Here is a 15016-nt window from a genome sequence, read left to right as displayed (position 1 = left end):
GAGAGTGACAGTGTGTATATAAGAAGTGTGTGGATTGTGCGAGTGTGTATGAGCAGTGTGTGTATAAGCAGTGTGTGGATTGTGTGAGTGTGTATAAGCAGTGTGTGGATTGTGTGAGTGTGTATAAGCAGTGTGTGGATTGTGTGAGAGTGACTGTGTGTATAAGCAGTGTGTGGATTGTGTGAGAGTGACAGTGTGTGTATAAGCAGTGTGTGGATTGTGTGAGTGTGTATATAAGAAGTGTGTGGATTGTCTGAGTGTGTATATAAGCAGTGTGTGGATTGTGTGAGTGTGTATATAAGACGTGTGTGGATTGTCTGAGTGTGTATATAAGCAGTGTGTGGATTGTGTGAGTGTGTATAAGCAGTGTGTGGATTGTGTGAGTGTGTATTAGCAGTGTGTGGATTGTGTGAGCGTGTATAAGCAGTGTGTGGATTGTGTGAGCGTGTACAAGCAGTGTGTGGATTGTGTGAGAGTGACAGTGTGTGTATATGCAGGTATGAGGGTACACACGAGCCCCCTCTTTAATAGAGCAGGTAGCAGTGAGGGTTTGTGAAGAAGTGGGCACGTTCTATTTCCCCCCTCTCTTTCTCTTTGAAGTTAAGAGCATCTCCTCAGCTCATTAGTTTCTGGCCTGCAGCTCTCTCTCCCTGTGAGAGTTGGCTGCATGTGGACACCATATGCCAGGGACAGAGAGCTCACCTACTCACACAAACAGGGGTCCACATCTTGGTCAGGACATTTGTCTCAGATACTGCCCCCCAGTACCCAACCACATACCTCTACTAACAGTGTTAACGATTGAAATAAAAAGAAGTGCTTATGCACACACACGGACACAAGATCTGGTTCATGCATCTGTGCAAACACACACACAAGAGTGGGACAATCACAGCTCCTGTCGTGCACACTGTGGACACAGGCTTTCCGGCTGAATCAACCAGCTGAAACAGGCATGGGCTGCAGCACCCAGGATTCCTACTGGCACCAAACAGGAAGAAAAGATTTCTCCTTCCCAGGCTCCTCTGTTTGGGCACCAAGTTTCCTGGACATCTCCTAGCAGAGGTCACGTGGAATGGGTCCCTGCTTGATGTCTAGTGCACCCTGAGAGTGGAAATCTCTCCGAGAGAGCCCGAGACCCTCGCCCGAGAGCAGGACAAGAAGGGTAGAGGGGCCCAGTCTGACTGGGGGGGAGATCCGATCTGAGCAGGACAGATCCCCGTCCCGCCTGCCAGCGAATCCCAGAGACCAGGAAGGAGTCTCCCACAGCCAGGGCGCTCTGCCGCACGCTGTGCATCCTTCCTGTCTTCGACTTGCTCTGCAGTGCCGTGTGCAGGGAGGGAGGGAGACGCCAGCTCCTAGCGTCATCCCCGCTGCAGAACCACCACCGGGCATCGCTGCAGGCGGGCAGGACCCAGAGACGGAGAAGGTCTCCCCTTACGTCCCCACCTCAGAACCTCCGAAGAGCAAAGGAGTCATTCCGAACCAGAGGAGGCCCACGCAGTCCAGCTTGTTTGTTTGGCATCTCGGTGACCCTTGAGAGCCAACCTCAACAACACGAGGAGAGAGCTTTCTCCAGACCCCCACCTCTCTCTCTCTCTGATCTCCAGTTGTGACCAGGGTGTCACTTCTGGAGGACGTCTCCTGGGCTGCTGCAGTATTTCTACATCCGTGCTATATCCACAGCAGCGGTGGAGAGGTTAGGGTTCTGGGCTCCTGGAAGACTGCGGGCTGAAATCTCAGATGCGGTTGCATCTATGAGCAAGGAACTTCACTGTGACTGCCTCAGTAAAATACCTATTAATTCAATACGAGAGGAGTAGATCTCGCCGGTAGGGAAGTCATCTGTTTCTACTACTTGAATTCGACTTATCAGAAACGTTTCTGCCACAAAGCCTCCACACCTGTAATAACACCCTGTAGTTTATAATTCTGTGCACGTCCAGGCTATGGTGGTGAAGTGCTCTGCAGGGCGCCTCTCACACAGTGAACATGCCGCTTCCTGTCTCGCTGTGCTGCTGTGTTTGCGTTACTATTTGTAATATCATTACTTGTCACTGCCACCTTCCCACCACGTGGGAGGAGAGAGCTGAAGCACAGGACCTTCCCTACCGAGTCCCAGTCCTCGCAGTTAAACAAGCACTAGACCACAAGAGCACTGCGGGTACTGTACTGTATATCATTCAGGCCAGGGGACGCCAGTCCTGGTCCAGCAGGCTGCGTGGGTCATTTTCAAATGTCCCGTTTCAACAGATAGGGAACAATCTCGTTGCGATCACAGAGGTTTGTAAAATGGTGTTATAACGATGGCGCTTTATTGCAGCGGGGCGCAATGCTTTAGTGCATGAGGAGCAATGGCTGTGCAGCACTGTTAGTGGAATGGAGCCTTTTGCCATGCGATCCCCGCCCCCTCTGTCCGCTCAACCGCGTGCGTGCAGTTCCTCCTGCGAGACCCTGCTGTGCCCATTACACAGTGCAGCGCGAGGAGCCTGCGCGGGGCTCGTGAAAACACGCGCCAAGTGCCTCCAAGCCGTGGGCAGTTAAGACACCTCACTAGCGCCTTATTTACCACATTCTGCGCTGCAGGGAAGCCTGGTAGAAAGTCGTTTTATTTGAATGTTTTGAAAGGTCACCTTTAAAAGAAAATGAGAGCGTGTGCTGTCCGGGGATTTAACATCTTGAAAACCGCGAGAACAGAAAAAAAAAACCTCAATCCCCGAGTTCTTTCCGCACGAGCTGGACGGACTTGGCTCGCGACCATGTGGTCACTCGTGCCATCAGCGACTGACCAGCTGAGCAGCAGCTGCCGTTCCTGACCGAGCGAAGCCCTTCAGGGACAGGACAGCGAGTTGCGTCTTCCAGGTTTCGAGGGCAGCTCAAGTTTTCGATGGAAATGCACAGGGTAAAGAAAAGCCGTCAGTTGTTTAAGAAGTTCGGGTAGTTTATTAAGAAAACGACTGGTTAGAGCCCTCCCCTGTTTTTTTTTCTCTCCCTGCCTCCTTCCTTCCACACGCTTTCTCTCTCTCTCTCTCTCCTGTCCGCTAGTCCGCCAGGACTCCCAGGCACCTCCGCACCTTCGTCTCCTCCAGCCCAGCCCCCTCCCTCAGAACAGGGCCGGCCGCCGGGACTCGCACCGCCGCCGCCGGCCAGGGAAATCCCTGCCTGGTCATCACCAGACCCACCTCCGCTGCAGCTGCGTGCGGATCCGACGATCCGGCCTGTCCCGAGTCCGTGGCTTCTCAGAGTTTAAATGTTGCGGAGTGTCTGACGGGAGCTGCTTCTGGGGCAGATCAGGCAGCCAGATCACTGGTGAACGGACGCGGTGGTAAAGCTTTATTTGAATGACGTACTTATTAATGACGCGTTATTTTAATCAGAATGTGATACGGAAAACTGTATAATATAGCAAACATGCCGAATTACTGTCAAGAAATCTTTGGTTCGTATTGTAATCGTAACAGTCGTTAATAAGGGATTCTGAAGTCTGCAGTAGCCCCTGTGAAGCTGTACCCTACCGTAGGTTACAAAGGCCCCATTTAAAATAGGTGTGTGTTTTGGGGCAGCGTGAGGAAGAGGCTCAGGGGCTCCTGGGACTCAAGAACAGCTGCTTCCCAGTAGCGTTCACGTCAAGCATTCAGAGCACATACTGCTGAAGACGAAGGTCTGGCCTGGAGCTGCCCTGAATAGGAGACTGTGTGAGGGAGAGACTGAGCGCTAGTGAGAGCCCTTTGATGAGAATTTTCCCCTTGGTGGGTCACTCACAGTCGCAGTCATGTGCTTAATAAAGGGGCTGGACTGAAAGCACAGTGAAAATATACAAATCCCCCGACGGCCTTAAAAATGAACGACCTCTTTAGCGACAGATGCACTTAACAGGTCTCACGCGACAGCTACCCTTACAGCGACTATGAGCCCTGTGGCTATTCCTGCTCAAATACTGGCTGTCCTGCCACGGAGAACTCAGAGATTCCAGACCGAAGTGAACGACTGAGGGGAACAGAATGTGTGTCGTCCTGAACAGGGATTTGTTGTAGGTGACCAAAGTACTGCGTTTTCTGGACATACTGATGGAGAAGCACGAATCCAGGTGCACAATGCAGAATCTGGGTGGGAGTGCGTTTAAAACTGAGAGCACGAGGAAGTTCTTTACACAAAGAGGTGTGGGTGTCTGGAACAAGTAACTCAGCCGTCTTGTTGAAGCGGATACCTTCGGAATCTTCAGGAAAGGGATAGATGAGATCCTTGGATCGATTGGGTACGGTCAACCAAATGGACAGAAAATTGTCACCGTTCTTTTTCCCAGGTTCTTCCGTGTTAAGAAAATGCATTTCAATGGAAAGTAAACAATTGCCTATACCAAACATACAATATATCTTGTGTCATTGTCTGGCATATGTTAGCTGAATAACTAATTGTTTCCATCCCTGAACTCCAAGGAGGAAGATAATCTGAGCAGGAAAAAACAAGAGCAGAACATTATGCCGTTTTCTCTCTGAGACAGAAGGAGAGGAAGTGTAACACACACACACAAGGGCCATCCGATCTGTTTGTGCAGGAAATCCCCCGGGATGACACTTGGTGCCGGTGCTTCGGTTTCGGCTGCCCCGTCGAGCACAATCCCGGCCCAGTGAATACCTCATTGTCACGGAGAACTATTCCGAGAGACCTCTACCTGACACTCGTGCCCTCTCTGCTTTCACTCTCTCTCCTCTCTGTGGCCCAGGCGAATGAATACCCCATTGTACCCAGCACACAGCTCCTCTCCCACTGAACACACTGAGCACACAGCCCCTCTCCCACTGGCTACAGAGCACACTGAACACACTGAGCACACAGCCCCTCTCCCACTGGCTACAGAGCACACTGAGCACACAGCCCCTCTCCCACTGAACACACTGAGCACACTGAACACACAAAGCACACACAGCACACTGAACACACTGAGCACACAGCCCCTCTCCCACTGGCTACTGAGCACACTGAACACACTGAGCACACAGCCCCTCTCCCACTGGCTACTGAGCACACTGAACACACTGAGCACACAGCCCCTCTCCTACTGGCTACAGAGCACACTGAGCACGCTGAACACACTGAACACACAGGCCCTCTCCCACTAGCTACAGAGCACACTGAACACACTGAGCACACAGCCCCTCTCCCACTGGCTACTGAGCACACTGAACACACTGAGCACACAGCCCCTCTCCCACTGGCTTCTGAGCACACAGCCCCTCTCCCACTGGCTACCGAGCACACTGAACACACTGAGCACAAAGCCCCTCTCCCACTGGCTACAAAGCACACTGACCACGCACGGCACACTGAACACACTAATCCATAATTGCTGATTATGTTTGTTTCCTTCTGTCAATCTGTTGAGGCGGAAGTAGAATGTACCCTAAGGAACTGGCTTTTTTGATGCCCATTTACCTGTTCGCCTGCCACTAGTCGTGCCCAGTTATGAAGCCATGTCCTCCCTTTAGCGGCTCTCAAAAATCTCTCTTTTTTTCTTCTTCTTTATTCTGAAGACATGCGCTCCTGTTTCTGCGACTGAACCACATATACACAACAGAGAATATGCATACTAGCTGTTTAAATCAAATAGAAAAAGACTGGCTTGTCTACTCGGTTAACTAAAGGAAATCTCAAATCTAGCTAAGTAGCCATGCAGACAATTACGTGGCGAGCTCGTCAGTTTGCACACTTAAAATAGGTGAAAGAAAATAGTCTTTCTGAAACACAAAATGCTCAATATGAAACCCTTGGTGTGTTGCTTTGGTACAGTGGTTCTGAAAAATCTGTGGATCTTCACACCGTTCCAAAATAAACGTTTAACACGCCCTCCACAGGTGTAGTAGCCCACGTTGCTTATCGCAGCTTTTCTCTCGGCTTTTTACAACGAACAGGAGGCGGGCGCTTGTGCTCGGATGAGATCAATTAGGTCCAGCATTTTTTTTTCCTAACCAGAGAGCCGCACTAAATCGAGAAGCAGAATCGTCAAGTGACGGGAAAAAAAAAATGAAATTGGTTGGACTTCTTTTCTACAACCAATAAAGGGCACTTGGGCCCATGAAGGCAAAGGGCGGGGGCCTGAGCCACTGTAGCCCCCGCCCCCCCACTCTGCACGTCCCCGCTGAGTGATCCTGATCACTAGAGAATCACTTGATGGTGAAACTCTGTAGCCCCCAGGCCAGACCTGCTGTACACCCTGCCAAGACCAACAGCACTGCACTGCTACCCAAACAGCTGCAGTTCTACAGCACAGTAACACAGAATTTACTCTGCCAAGACCACACTTTCACTCTTGTCAGTACCAGCGGTCCATCCGTTGCTTTTGTCTTCTGCTCTGTTCATTAACAGGCTTTGTTTCCACAATACAATACCAGGACTGAAGACGGGCTGTGTGTTACTGCTCTTACAGACTTTTGCTATGGTATGTTATTGGATTAGCACACTGTAGTGCAGAAAGGAGGCCTGGCATAGGAGAGCTTTGTGCAAGCTAGGTGAATCAGAGTAAAACCATGGTAAGTTTGACCACCATGTGTGCTTCACTCTGCAGGCTTGTTCTTGCTACAGAACAATCCACTCTCACAGAGCCTTCCAAGTTATAGCTCTTTTAATATCTGAATTCCGTTACGATCTCAGACTCCCTCTGTTAGAAGTGCCTTTAATCTGCTCACAGAATGGTTCAGTGTGCTGACTCTACCAGACATCAGCCATTACTGATAACTCACTTGGCTGGGAATTAATGCAGTTGTAAAATGTATGTCCATATACATAAAGGGTTATTATAAACTCAGAGCTGCTAGAGTATTGTCTGCTATGGCTGTTCATTCCATTAACTTATACAACAAGAGCCGAAGAACAGAGAGGGCCAGAGGGAGGAAAGGCCATTCAAATCATTCATAATTGTTCAGCTTGTCACTCGGCTAATCTCACAGCATGAGGGAAATAACAGAACCTCCTTACAGCAGCTGCGGTTTCCTGGTGGTGCTTTTTCACCAGGGCACCTCAACAACAAATAGTCCTCTCCTATCACTGCGGCTGTCAGTACTGCTGCTGATGCCTGTTGTCTCTGTGGCTGTTCTACACATGGGCTCTGGTACACCTGCTGATATCACACACAGCCCCAGGTCAATCCAGAAGGCACAGAGCACAGGGCACAGAGCACAGAGCACAGAGCACAGAGCACACACACCGACAATTCAGAGACCCAGACTTACTAGTCGGCATGTTCTTATCATGTAGGAGGAAACCAGACAACCTGGAGAAAACTCACAGGAATGTGAGGAGAACTGGTTAACCCCACACAGGAGGCTTCACGGGCTAGAACCAAACCTAAGACCCGAGAGCTGTGAGGCAGCAGTGCTAATTATCTCACCACTGTGCCACCACCAGTATAACAGTTACCAGAAATGAGCCAGAACACCCACAACCACTAGAAAGGAAAATGTGATATTAACTATTTAATAGTTACCAATGCCCTCACTTCGCCAAAAGATCTTAGTGCTATTCCGGCATTTGTCACATGTGTCATCTCCAGAAGCTGTAGAAGCTCTCATCAATTGTGAGAGGAAAGCTAAATCCCATTGAAATTTGAAGCGGGTCATTCTTAGTAGGTTTTAGTAATTATCGCTGCACGATATCTTAATAGAAATTATTGTGGCACACCACATCCTGAATCACTACCAAGCACTCTGCAAGGTATCTCTTCAGCTGTGCACCTGAATACCTGCCTGTCAGGATGCACTGACCCCTGTGTCACGGAACAGCTTGCTTTAACTGAGCGAATGTCACGTTACCTCTTGATAAGTGGGCCGGACAGCAGGCGTGTGGATGGTTATGGGTTATGGGTTATGGATGGTTCCGCGTGTGGAATGTAGGGGTGCACCTGCAATCCTGTCAGAATTTGCCCCAGGCCAGTTCTGTACACTACCCCCCCCCCCCACGCCTCCAATTCTCCAAATTCTTTAGCAGCAGAGTGCGAGTCTGGTGCTCGGCTCTGACACTCTCGGCTCAGACACGCAAGTTTGCCCTTGGTGTCCCGGGGCGCAACCTCAACAGCATTCCTGAGCGCAGAGCCCCCGTGGCCTGGTCCGGCCCTCCACCCCAGCAGGGCAGGGAAACCTCACTGCCACTGCACGGCAGTCTGAATCGCTCTGGGCTCTACAAGGTGCAGGCTGCTCCACACACTGTGCTGGGGGTAAATATCTGGGCTGATTTCATTTCCTTTCCCATCTCCACGCCTGCCTCTGCAAGCTTACATCAACGAAAGACCGTGCTTCCAACCTTGCGCTGGGCTGAGACGCAGATGGTGATGAGGCGGCTCGCTCTTCCTCTCCTTGGCCTCTGGACGTGGCACAGGCATGACGGTTAGCGTTATGGCGGACACGCTGCCCATTCAGAGGAGGGGGACATGCAATATGAGGGGGAGTATTAGCGGTCAGGGGCTGGGAGTTGACTTTCGGGGATCTTGTCACCCAAAATCCAGTGTTTAGAGAGCATTGTGGGTCCAGTCCTGAATCGATCTGGGTCAGAACCGCAACCCCCCCGGGCCCCTGCTAGGCTCTTCGATGCAGGCTCACTGAGGAACAAGACCTTGTTCTTTTCTTGTGTCTTGCGTTATTTTATTTGACATTATCTGAATTCCATCCTGATCTCCAACCTCCTCCATTATAAGTGCCTTGAATCTGCTCACAGAATGGTTGAATGAGAACTCTACCAGACATCAGTACAGCCGTTACTGATAATTCACTTGGCTGATAATGAATGCAGTTGTAAAACGTACAGTATGTCCATATACAGTGCTTATTATAAGCTCATAATTGCTATTGTTGGCTATAGTGTTTCTTTAAAACAAAAGCCCTAAACCAGGAATACTCTGTGAATATGGTTCTGCAGAACACAGCCTCTGAACAGTGCCTACATGCAAAGTGCATGCTGCTCTGCAAATGATTCATGCAATGAGCTAGAGATAGGAGACACTGTAGATAGGCTTTTATTCCACATTCACAGCATTTCTAAAACTCTATTTCCCAAGCACGGGAACCTCATCACGACCCTGCTCTGCTCATCTCCCATGGCTGGTCTCCGAGCTGGCAGAATTCAGGACCTCATGGGGAAGTGCCACCTCTGAGCGCACATTTCCAGTCACCAGTGTCTGCCTCACGACGAGGGACGGCAGGGAAGCTCTCCCGGGACTCCCAGCTGCTGGAGAATGAGCCGGTCTGGGGATCACCGCTTCGATCCCCTCGTTTTCCCCACTCCCAAGCCACGTCGAGGGAGTGTGGATCCGTCCCAGCGGGATTCAGTGGGAGAGGATAGAGAAGTACCCCCACTCAGGATACTCTTAGTGCAGACCACATTGCAATGGGGAGGTCTGAAATGATCTTGAAAATGAAAATGTGCAACATGCCTTGTGCTTGTGTAACTGGGGCGCCGTCTCCAGCAGCATGGTGTCAATCGGACATCCCGCGGCTTCATCTCATTACTCAAGGCGAACTCCATGACCCTGGGACAAGCCTTCAGAATCCCCACGCCAAAGAACCGGACTGGGGTCTGCGTTTAAAAAGCCTTGATTCAAAATGAATCGCCTTATTCTTTTTTCAAAGTTTAAATCGAAACAGACTCAACTTTCTTAACCTAGTCAATTGCTCCTGCTTGCCCTGAAGATTTTTTCGTCGAAGCTTTCGAATCATGACTTTACTGGAGCGCACGGTAGGCGCTCACGGATGGCGGAGTCTGTGCGGGGAGATCTGGCACCGCCGAGCCCTCAATTATCCGGCGCATCAATAAGGTTCTAATCAGCAAAGTCTTAATAACAGGTGGGATAAGGCCTCTGCTCCCACAGGTGACACGCAGCTCGCTTAACCCAAATCCCCTGTCAAGGTGCGCGCAGGCCGACCCAGCAGCTTGCAAACCCACATGAAAGACCGAGCTGACGAGTCAGCGCTGCGTGTCTTCTCCCGCCCCTTCCTCTCTCTCTCTCTCCCCAGAAACGCAGTAATGATCCCTCTCCTTCTCCCAGATTTGAACATGCACCACTTCAAAAAGCGCACCCTCGGCGGAGCTGTCAGAACGGGTTATAGCCCAGGCGGATGGGGTGCCGGAATTCGCTGCCGACTCAGGCATGACCGACTCGGGCAGAAGGGGATTAAAGTTTTAAAGTCACCACGAACCTTTTCAAAGTCTCTGCTGTACCAGCACGGTACGCAGACGTACTGTACATACACACACTAAACGCACTAACCGGAAGGCTCAGACGTTAGAAGTCTTTTTAAAACTACCGCTTTTAATTTTTTTTTTTTTATCGCGGCATATAGGCGAGGCTTTAAAACCCTGCTTAAAAACGTTTTGCCACTTTACGCGAAAAGCGTGTTTCTCATTGCACGCTTCCCGTAACATACATGACCGAAGGAAGGAAAGAGTGTACAAAGGCAGGTGAGCGGGCTCTTACCAGATAGCGATGCGCTCCTTGGGGTAGTCCAGGCGTTCAATACAGCCCAGGTGGAAGGGCAGGCTGTGCGCGGCGTTCCTGGCCAGGATCGCGATCAGCACTTTGGGCTTGAGCAGCGCGGACTCGGGCCGGGCTGCGCCCTGAACCAGGGTCATCAGCTCCGAGCCCGCTCCCGAGAGGAGAGCGGCGAGGAGGGCGGCGAACACCGCGAGGGACAGGAGCCTGACACGCGGCATGATTCCCCGGAGAGCACCGCTGTCCGCGACGACCTGGGCTCCGGCGTAGCTGCCTCGCCCTGCTCCGCTGCTCGCTCGGAGAGAGAGACTGGCTGAATGAGAAGGACTTTTCCACAGCTCTCTGCTCTGGGGCTGGCGTCTCTTCCCCCCCTCTCCCCCCACCCCCTCGCTCTCTCTGAACTCGGGTATGCGGTAGGACCCCCAGCTGCCTCTTTCAAACAATGTCTTCACAAGAGCAGCGCCCCGCCGACGGACCTCTGCCCCAGCTGTAGCCCCACACTGGGTCCGGCTCGGTGTGTGGAGCGCTTACTGGGTCACCGCGTTAACGCGCGTTCCCATGGAAACCTCCTCTTCTGAATGTGCTACAGGCTGTAGTCGTCTTCTCTCAACTTTTTTCTTTTATCTTTCTGGTCTGGTGTTACGGGTTTAAACGTCATTCCAGTATTATCCCCCTAATCTCGCACTATCTCGCTTCACTGTATTCAGCGAGAAGAAGGGTGGGTGTTTTGACTAGTCTAACGATCCTAATTGTTTTGGCGTGTCCTGCTGTGTCGTCATGGCTGTTTGGCTCCTGTAAACCGGTCCCAGCTGACACAGTATTCCTGAAACTTTTATAAATCGATGTCGACGCCAGATTTGTGTAACGTATTAGAATTACACAAAACGTGTAGAAATACGCACTAGCACAAAAGCGCGACACAAGTCCGAACCTTTTTGCTACTGCGTTAAACAGAGCCCATAGGTGCTGGTCGTTTTAGGTCTGGTCCAGCTCTATCGTCTCAGACAGCTGTAGTCTGTGTAGGTCGCACTGTCCTGTCTCACCAAAGCTCTGGATTGAATGCTCTGGAGCCACCGTGTGTTTGAGTGATGTGTGTGGCTGGGCGCAGGGTCTCAAGACGGGCACGGTTTTAATGGCACCGGTCCCAGGTGCCAGTGGGAGGCTGGGTGCCAGACATTGCCAGATTGCTGCAGCAGTGACTACAATCGCATTTTTCATGTATGAGCGCAACCGATGGCTTTGCCTTGTGTCTCGTTAACAACTTCTCCGTCTATTAAAAAAATCCCATAAAATGCAGTGGGTGAGGATTTTAACTTCACGGCCAATTCGTCCAGCATTCCACTGTATTACCATTTATTTTAGTACTCCACTAATGTAATTCTTCATCTACTTCTTAGACTGCTAGTAAAATTGCTGTATTACTGAAGCATTTTGGATATCGTGTTGTGACAACTGTCAGTGAATACAGCCTGCGAACAAGCTGAGGTCGTGAGAAAACGTTTCAGCTGTGTTGCCTCTCCAGGTGTGTGGGGGTGAGGAAGACTGTGAGGGTTTGAGGATAGAGGAGACCGCAGAAATAACTTTGTGAGGACGGTGAGGGAGAAGATGATATGGAAGCCCGTTTCCGCCAGGGAGGAAAAAAAAAACGCGCTATGCTATCTCAGAATTCCGACTTAGTATCTCAGAATTGCGATTTAGTAACTCAGAATTACAACTTAGTAAGTCAGAATTCCGACTTAGTATCTCAGAATTGCGACTTAGCAACTCAGAATTCTGACTTAGTATCTCAGAATTGCGACTTAGTATCTCAGAATTACGACTTAGCAACTCAGAATTCCGACTTAGTATCTCAGAATTCCGACTTAGTATCTCAGAATTGCGACTTAGTAAGTCAGAATTCTGACTTAGTATCTCAGAATTGCGACTTAGTAAGTCAGAATTCCGACTTAGTATCTCAGAATTGCGACTTAGCAACTCAGAATTCCGACTTTATATCTCACATTTGTGACTTCGAAATAGCCGTATTCCATTGTCTGTCCTTTTGTTATTGTAACGGATTCAGGTTCTAGGGATTGTGCCCTCGCCGCTCCCACCCTAGTTCGTGCCTCGCTGCACTGGCTCGAACCTGAGTCTTGCCAGCTGAGCTAAAGAAGACCTTCTTTTTTAAGTAAAAAAGGACATACAATGGAAATACGTAAAAAGTATGTTTCAGCTTTTATAATTGTGAATTCTTCTGGATGTGAAGTGCCTATTTCTGTATCTTATTTCATATTCTGTCTACGTAAATAAAAACTATTTTAAAAAGCCCACCGTGCACTATTCCATCCGGGTACTATGGAAGCCTCACTGGCGGAAATGGGATTCTATAAAAATTAGTGTAATTAATTTGATTTTTATCAGGGCACTGTACAGGACAAGTCTTCAGGCTTATAGATCCTATGATCCTGTACGATTCATGAAAATAGTGTAACGGAACGGCCGACATACAGGTTGTACGATCTGGTTGCAGTACACCACCCTCCCCTGCGCATAACAGGGATGCTGGGGTTAAAGAAAGTGAGCCAGTGCAGCGAGGCACGAACAAGGGTGGAAGCGGCGAGGGCACAAGCCCTAGAACCCGAATCCGTTACAATAACAAAAGGACAGACAATGAAATACGGCTATTTCGAAGTCACAAATGTGAGATATAAAGTCGGAATTTTGAGTTACTAATTCGGAATTCTGAGTTGCTAAGTCGCAATTCTGAGATACTAAGTCGGAATTCTGAGTTGCTAAGTCGGAATTCTGAGTTGCTAAGTCGCAATTCTGACTTACTAAGTCGCAATTCTGAGATACTAAGTCGGAATTCTGAGTTGCTAAGTCGCAATTCTGAGATACTAAGTCAGAATTCTGACTTACTAAGTCGCAATTCTGAGATACTAAGTCGGAATTCTGAGTTGCTAAGTCGCAATTCTGAGATACTAAGTCGGAATTCTGAGTTGCTAAGTCGCAATTCTGAGATACTAAGTCGGAATTCTGAGTTGCTAAGTCGCAATTCTGAGATACTAAGTCGGAATTCTGAGATACCATAGCGCGTTTTTTTTCTTCCTTCCTGGCGGAAACGGGCTTCCATAAGATGAACAGGGGGCCATAGAGATGGAAATCTGCGAGACAAGATTCCAGAGGAACCGTGATGGGCAACAGTCTCAGCTAAGGGGGAGATTAGAAAGGGATTCGTCGATACCCCCCAGCCTGTTAAATCTGTTACACGTGGGAATTCTATTGAGTCTTCCACTGGAAATCAATTTCGATCAATTTAATATTACAGTACTTGTGCTGTCGGGACTGAGGTTCCACCAAGACACAGAGGGACTCATTTTAACCCCCAACTCACGAACACAGGACAGACTTCCTGCAGTTGAGTTCTTAGAGACCAGCTCAGTGTAGCAGCTACTGTAAGCGGCACAGTCCTGTCTTCTTGCCGAAAAACAACAGGAGCACCGCTGCGATCTGTACACACCCACCGAGCCGTCGTGCAGCGAAGCGCGGCTGCTGTATCAAGCGCCTTGGAAAATGAATCCCCACAGCTCGGTTTGAGTGACAGCGCCTCACCCACTGGGGCTCACACAACTGTTCCCCCCGCAGAGGAAAAACACACTTCGACTGTGGGTGAAGAGGGAAAACCCAAACTGATTCGTCAGTCTCTCCCACACCCTCTCGCTCTTGCTCTGCTTCCATCGCCCCCCTCTTTGGATGAGCAGTTCAAAGCGTGAGGACACGACCGATGACCTCACTTCACAGCTGCATAGCACCCAGGTGGCTCTAAACACTGTAATAGAGATTGTCCAGTCATTCATTCCTTTGATTACATATTTAACCGGCAATGTTATAATCGGCATAGCTCAGCATGGTCTAATAATGTAGCAGTGTGTGTATACTTGGCAGAGCAGAGTGTGGTGTTTTGTGGCGCGGTCTGTTCGTGTGAGGATGGGTGTGAGTATGCTGTGTCGAATTAATCCGGAGGCAGCACACCAGAAGACCGGCTGTCGAGATGCTACGAAAGCAGACAACTACATGGACGATGGTACTACTTCAAACTGGGCTTTGTCCCCCTCTGGTGGAGAAATCTGGAACTCTCAAGCCTCACTCACTACACATAGCGCTGAACTGACTACAAGAACCAAAAAGCACTGCGAGCAGACTGGGAACGTATACTGTAAAGGGAAAATTTTCCAAATGTATACATTGGGCTTGTATTTTATTATTAGTTGTCAAAATGGAATCATAATTGTCACAACTTGTTTCGAATTGCACTATCATTTTATTCATTCTCTGTCTGCCCTAAACCCCAGACCTAGTTTCTAGTGACTGACAGGCAAACGGGCACACTTTGTAAGTTTTTTGGTTACTCGTCCAGAGTTTATTTTCTGTGATTATTGTGGTAGCGGATTGAATTGAAAATGGGATTAAATATGGCCACACGAATCGCTTGCTTTAAACGATGCAGGGCTCGGGTATTAAAGGAACGTTTAAGGCGGAACCTAAAGTCTGTGCATGGAGTTT

The 15016-nt window shown here is 49.5% G+C and overlaps 1 protein-coding gene across 1 annotated transcript in view; it reads right to left on the bottom strand.

The window, feature by feature from the left end:
• colgalt2b (collagen beta(1-O)galactosyltransferase 2b) overlaps positions 1-11182 on the bottom strand; it is a 33189-nt gene extending 22007 nt beyond the window's left edge. The window contains exon 1 of the mRNA XM_069194370.1: positions 10460-11182. Coding sequence (XP_069050471.1) covers positions 10460-10695 — 236 coding nt within the window. The 5' untranslated portion in view covers positions 10696-11182. The remainder of the gene's footprint in view (positions 1-10459) is intronic.
• Between the last annotated feature and the right edge of the window lie 3834 nt (positions 11183-15016).

Source organism: Lepisosteus oculatus, chromosome 9, assembly GCF_040954835.1.
Source record: "Lepisosteus oculatus isolate fLepOcu1 chromosome 9, fLepOcu1.hap2, whole genome shotgun sequence".
Classification (NCBI taxonomy): domain Eukaryota; kingdom Metazoa; phylum Chordata; class Actinopteri; order Semionotiformes; family Lepisosteidae; genus Lepisosteus; species Lepisosteus oculatus.
Note: the sequence above shows the minus strand (reverse complement) of the source record. Positions and strands in the feature narration are given on the sequence as shown.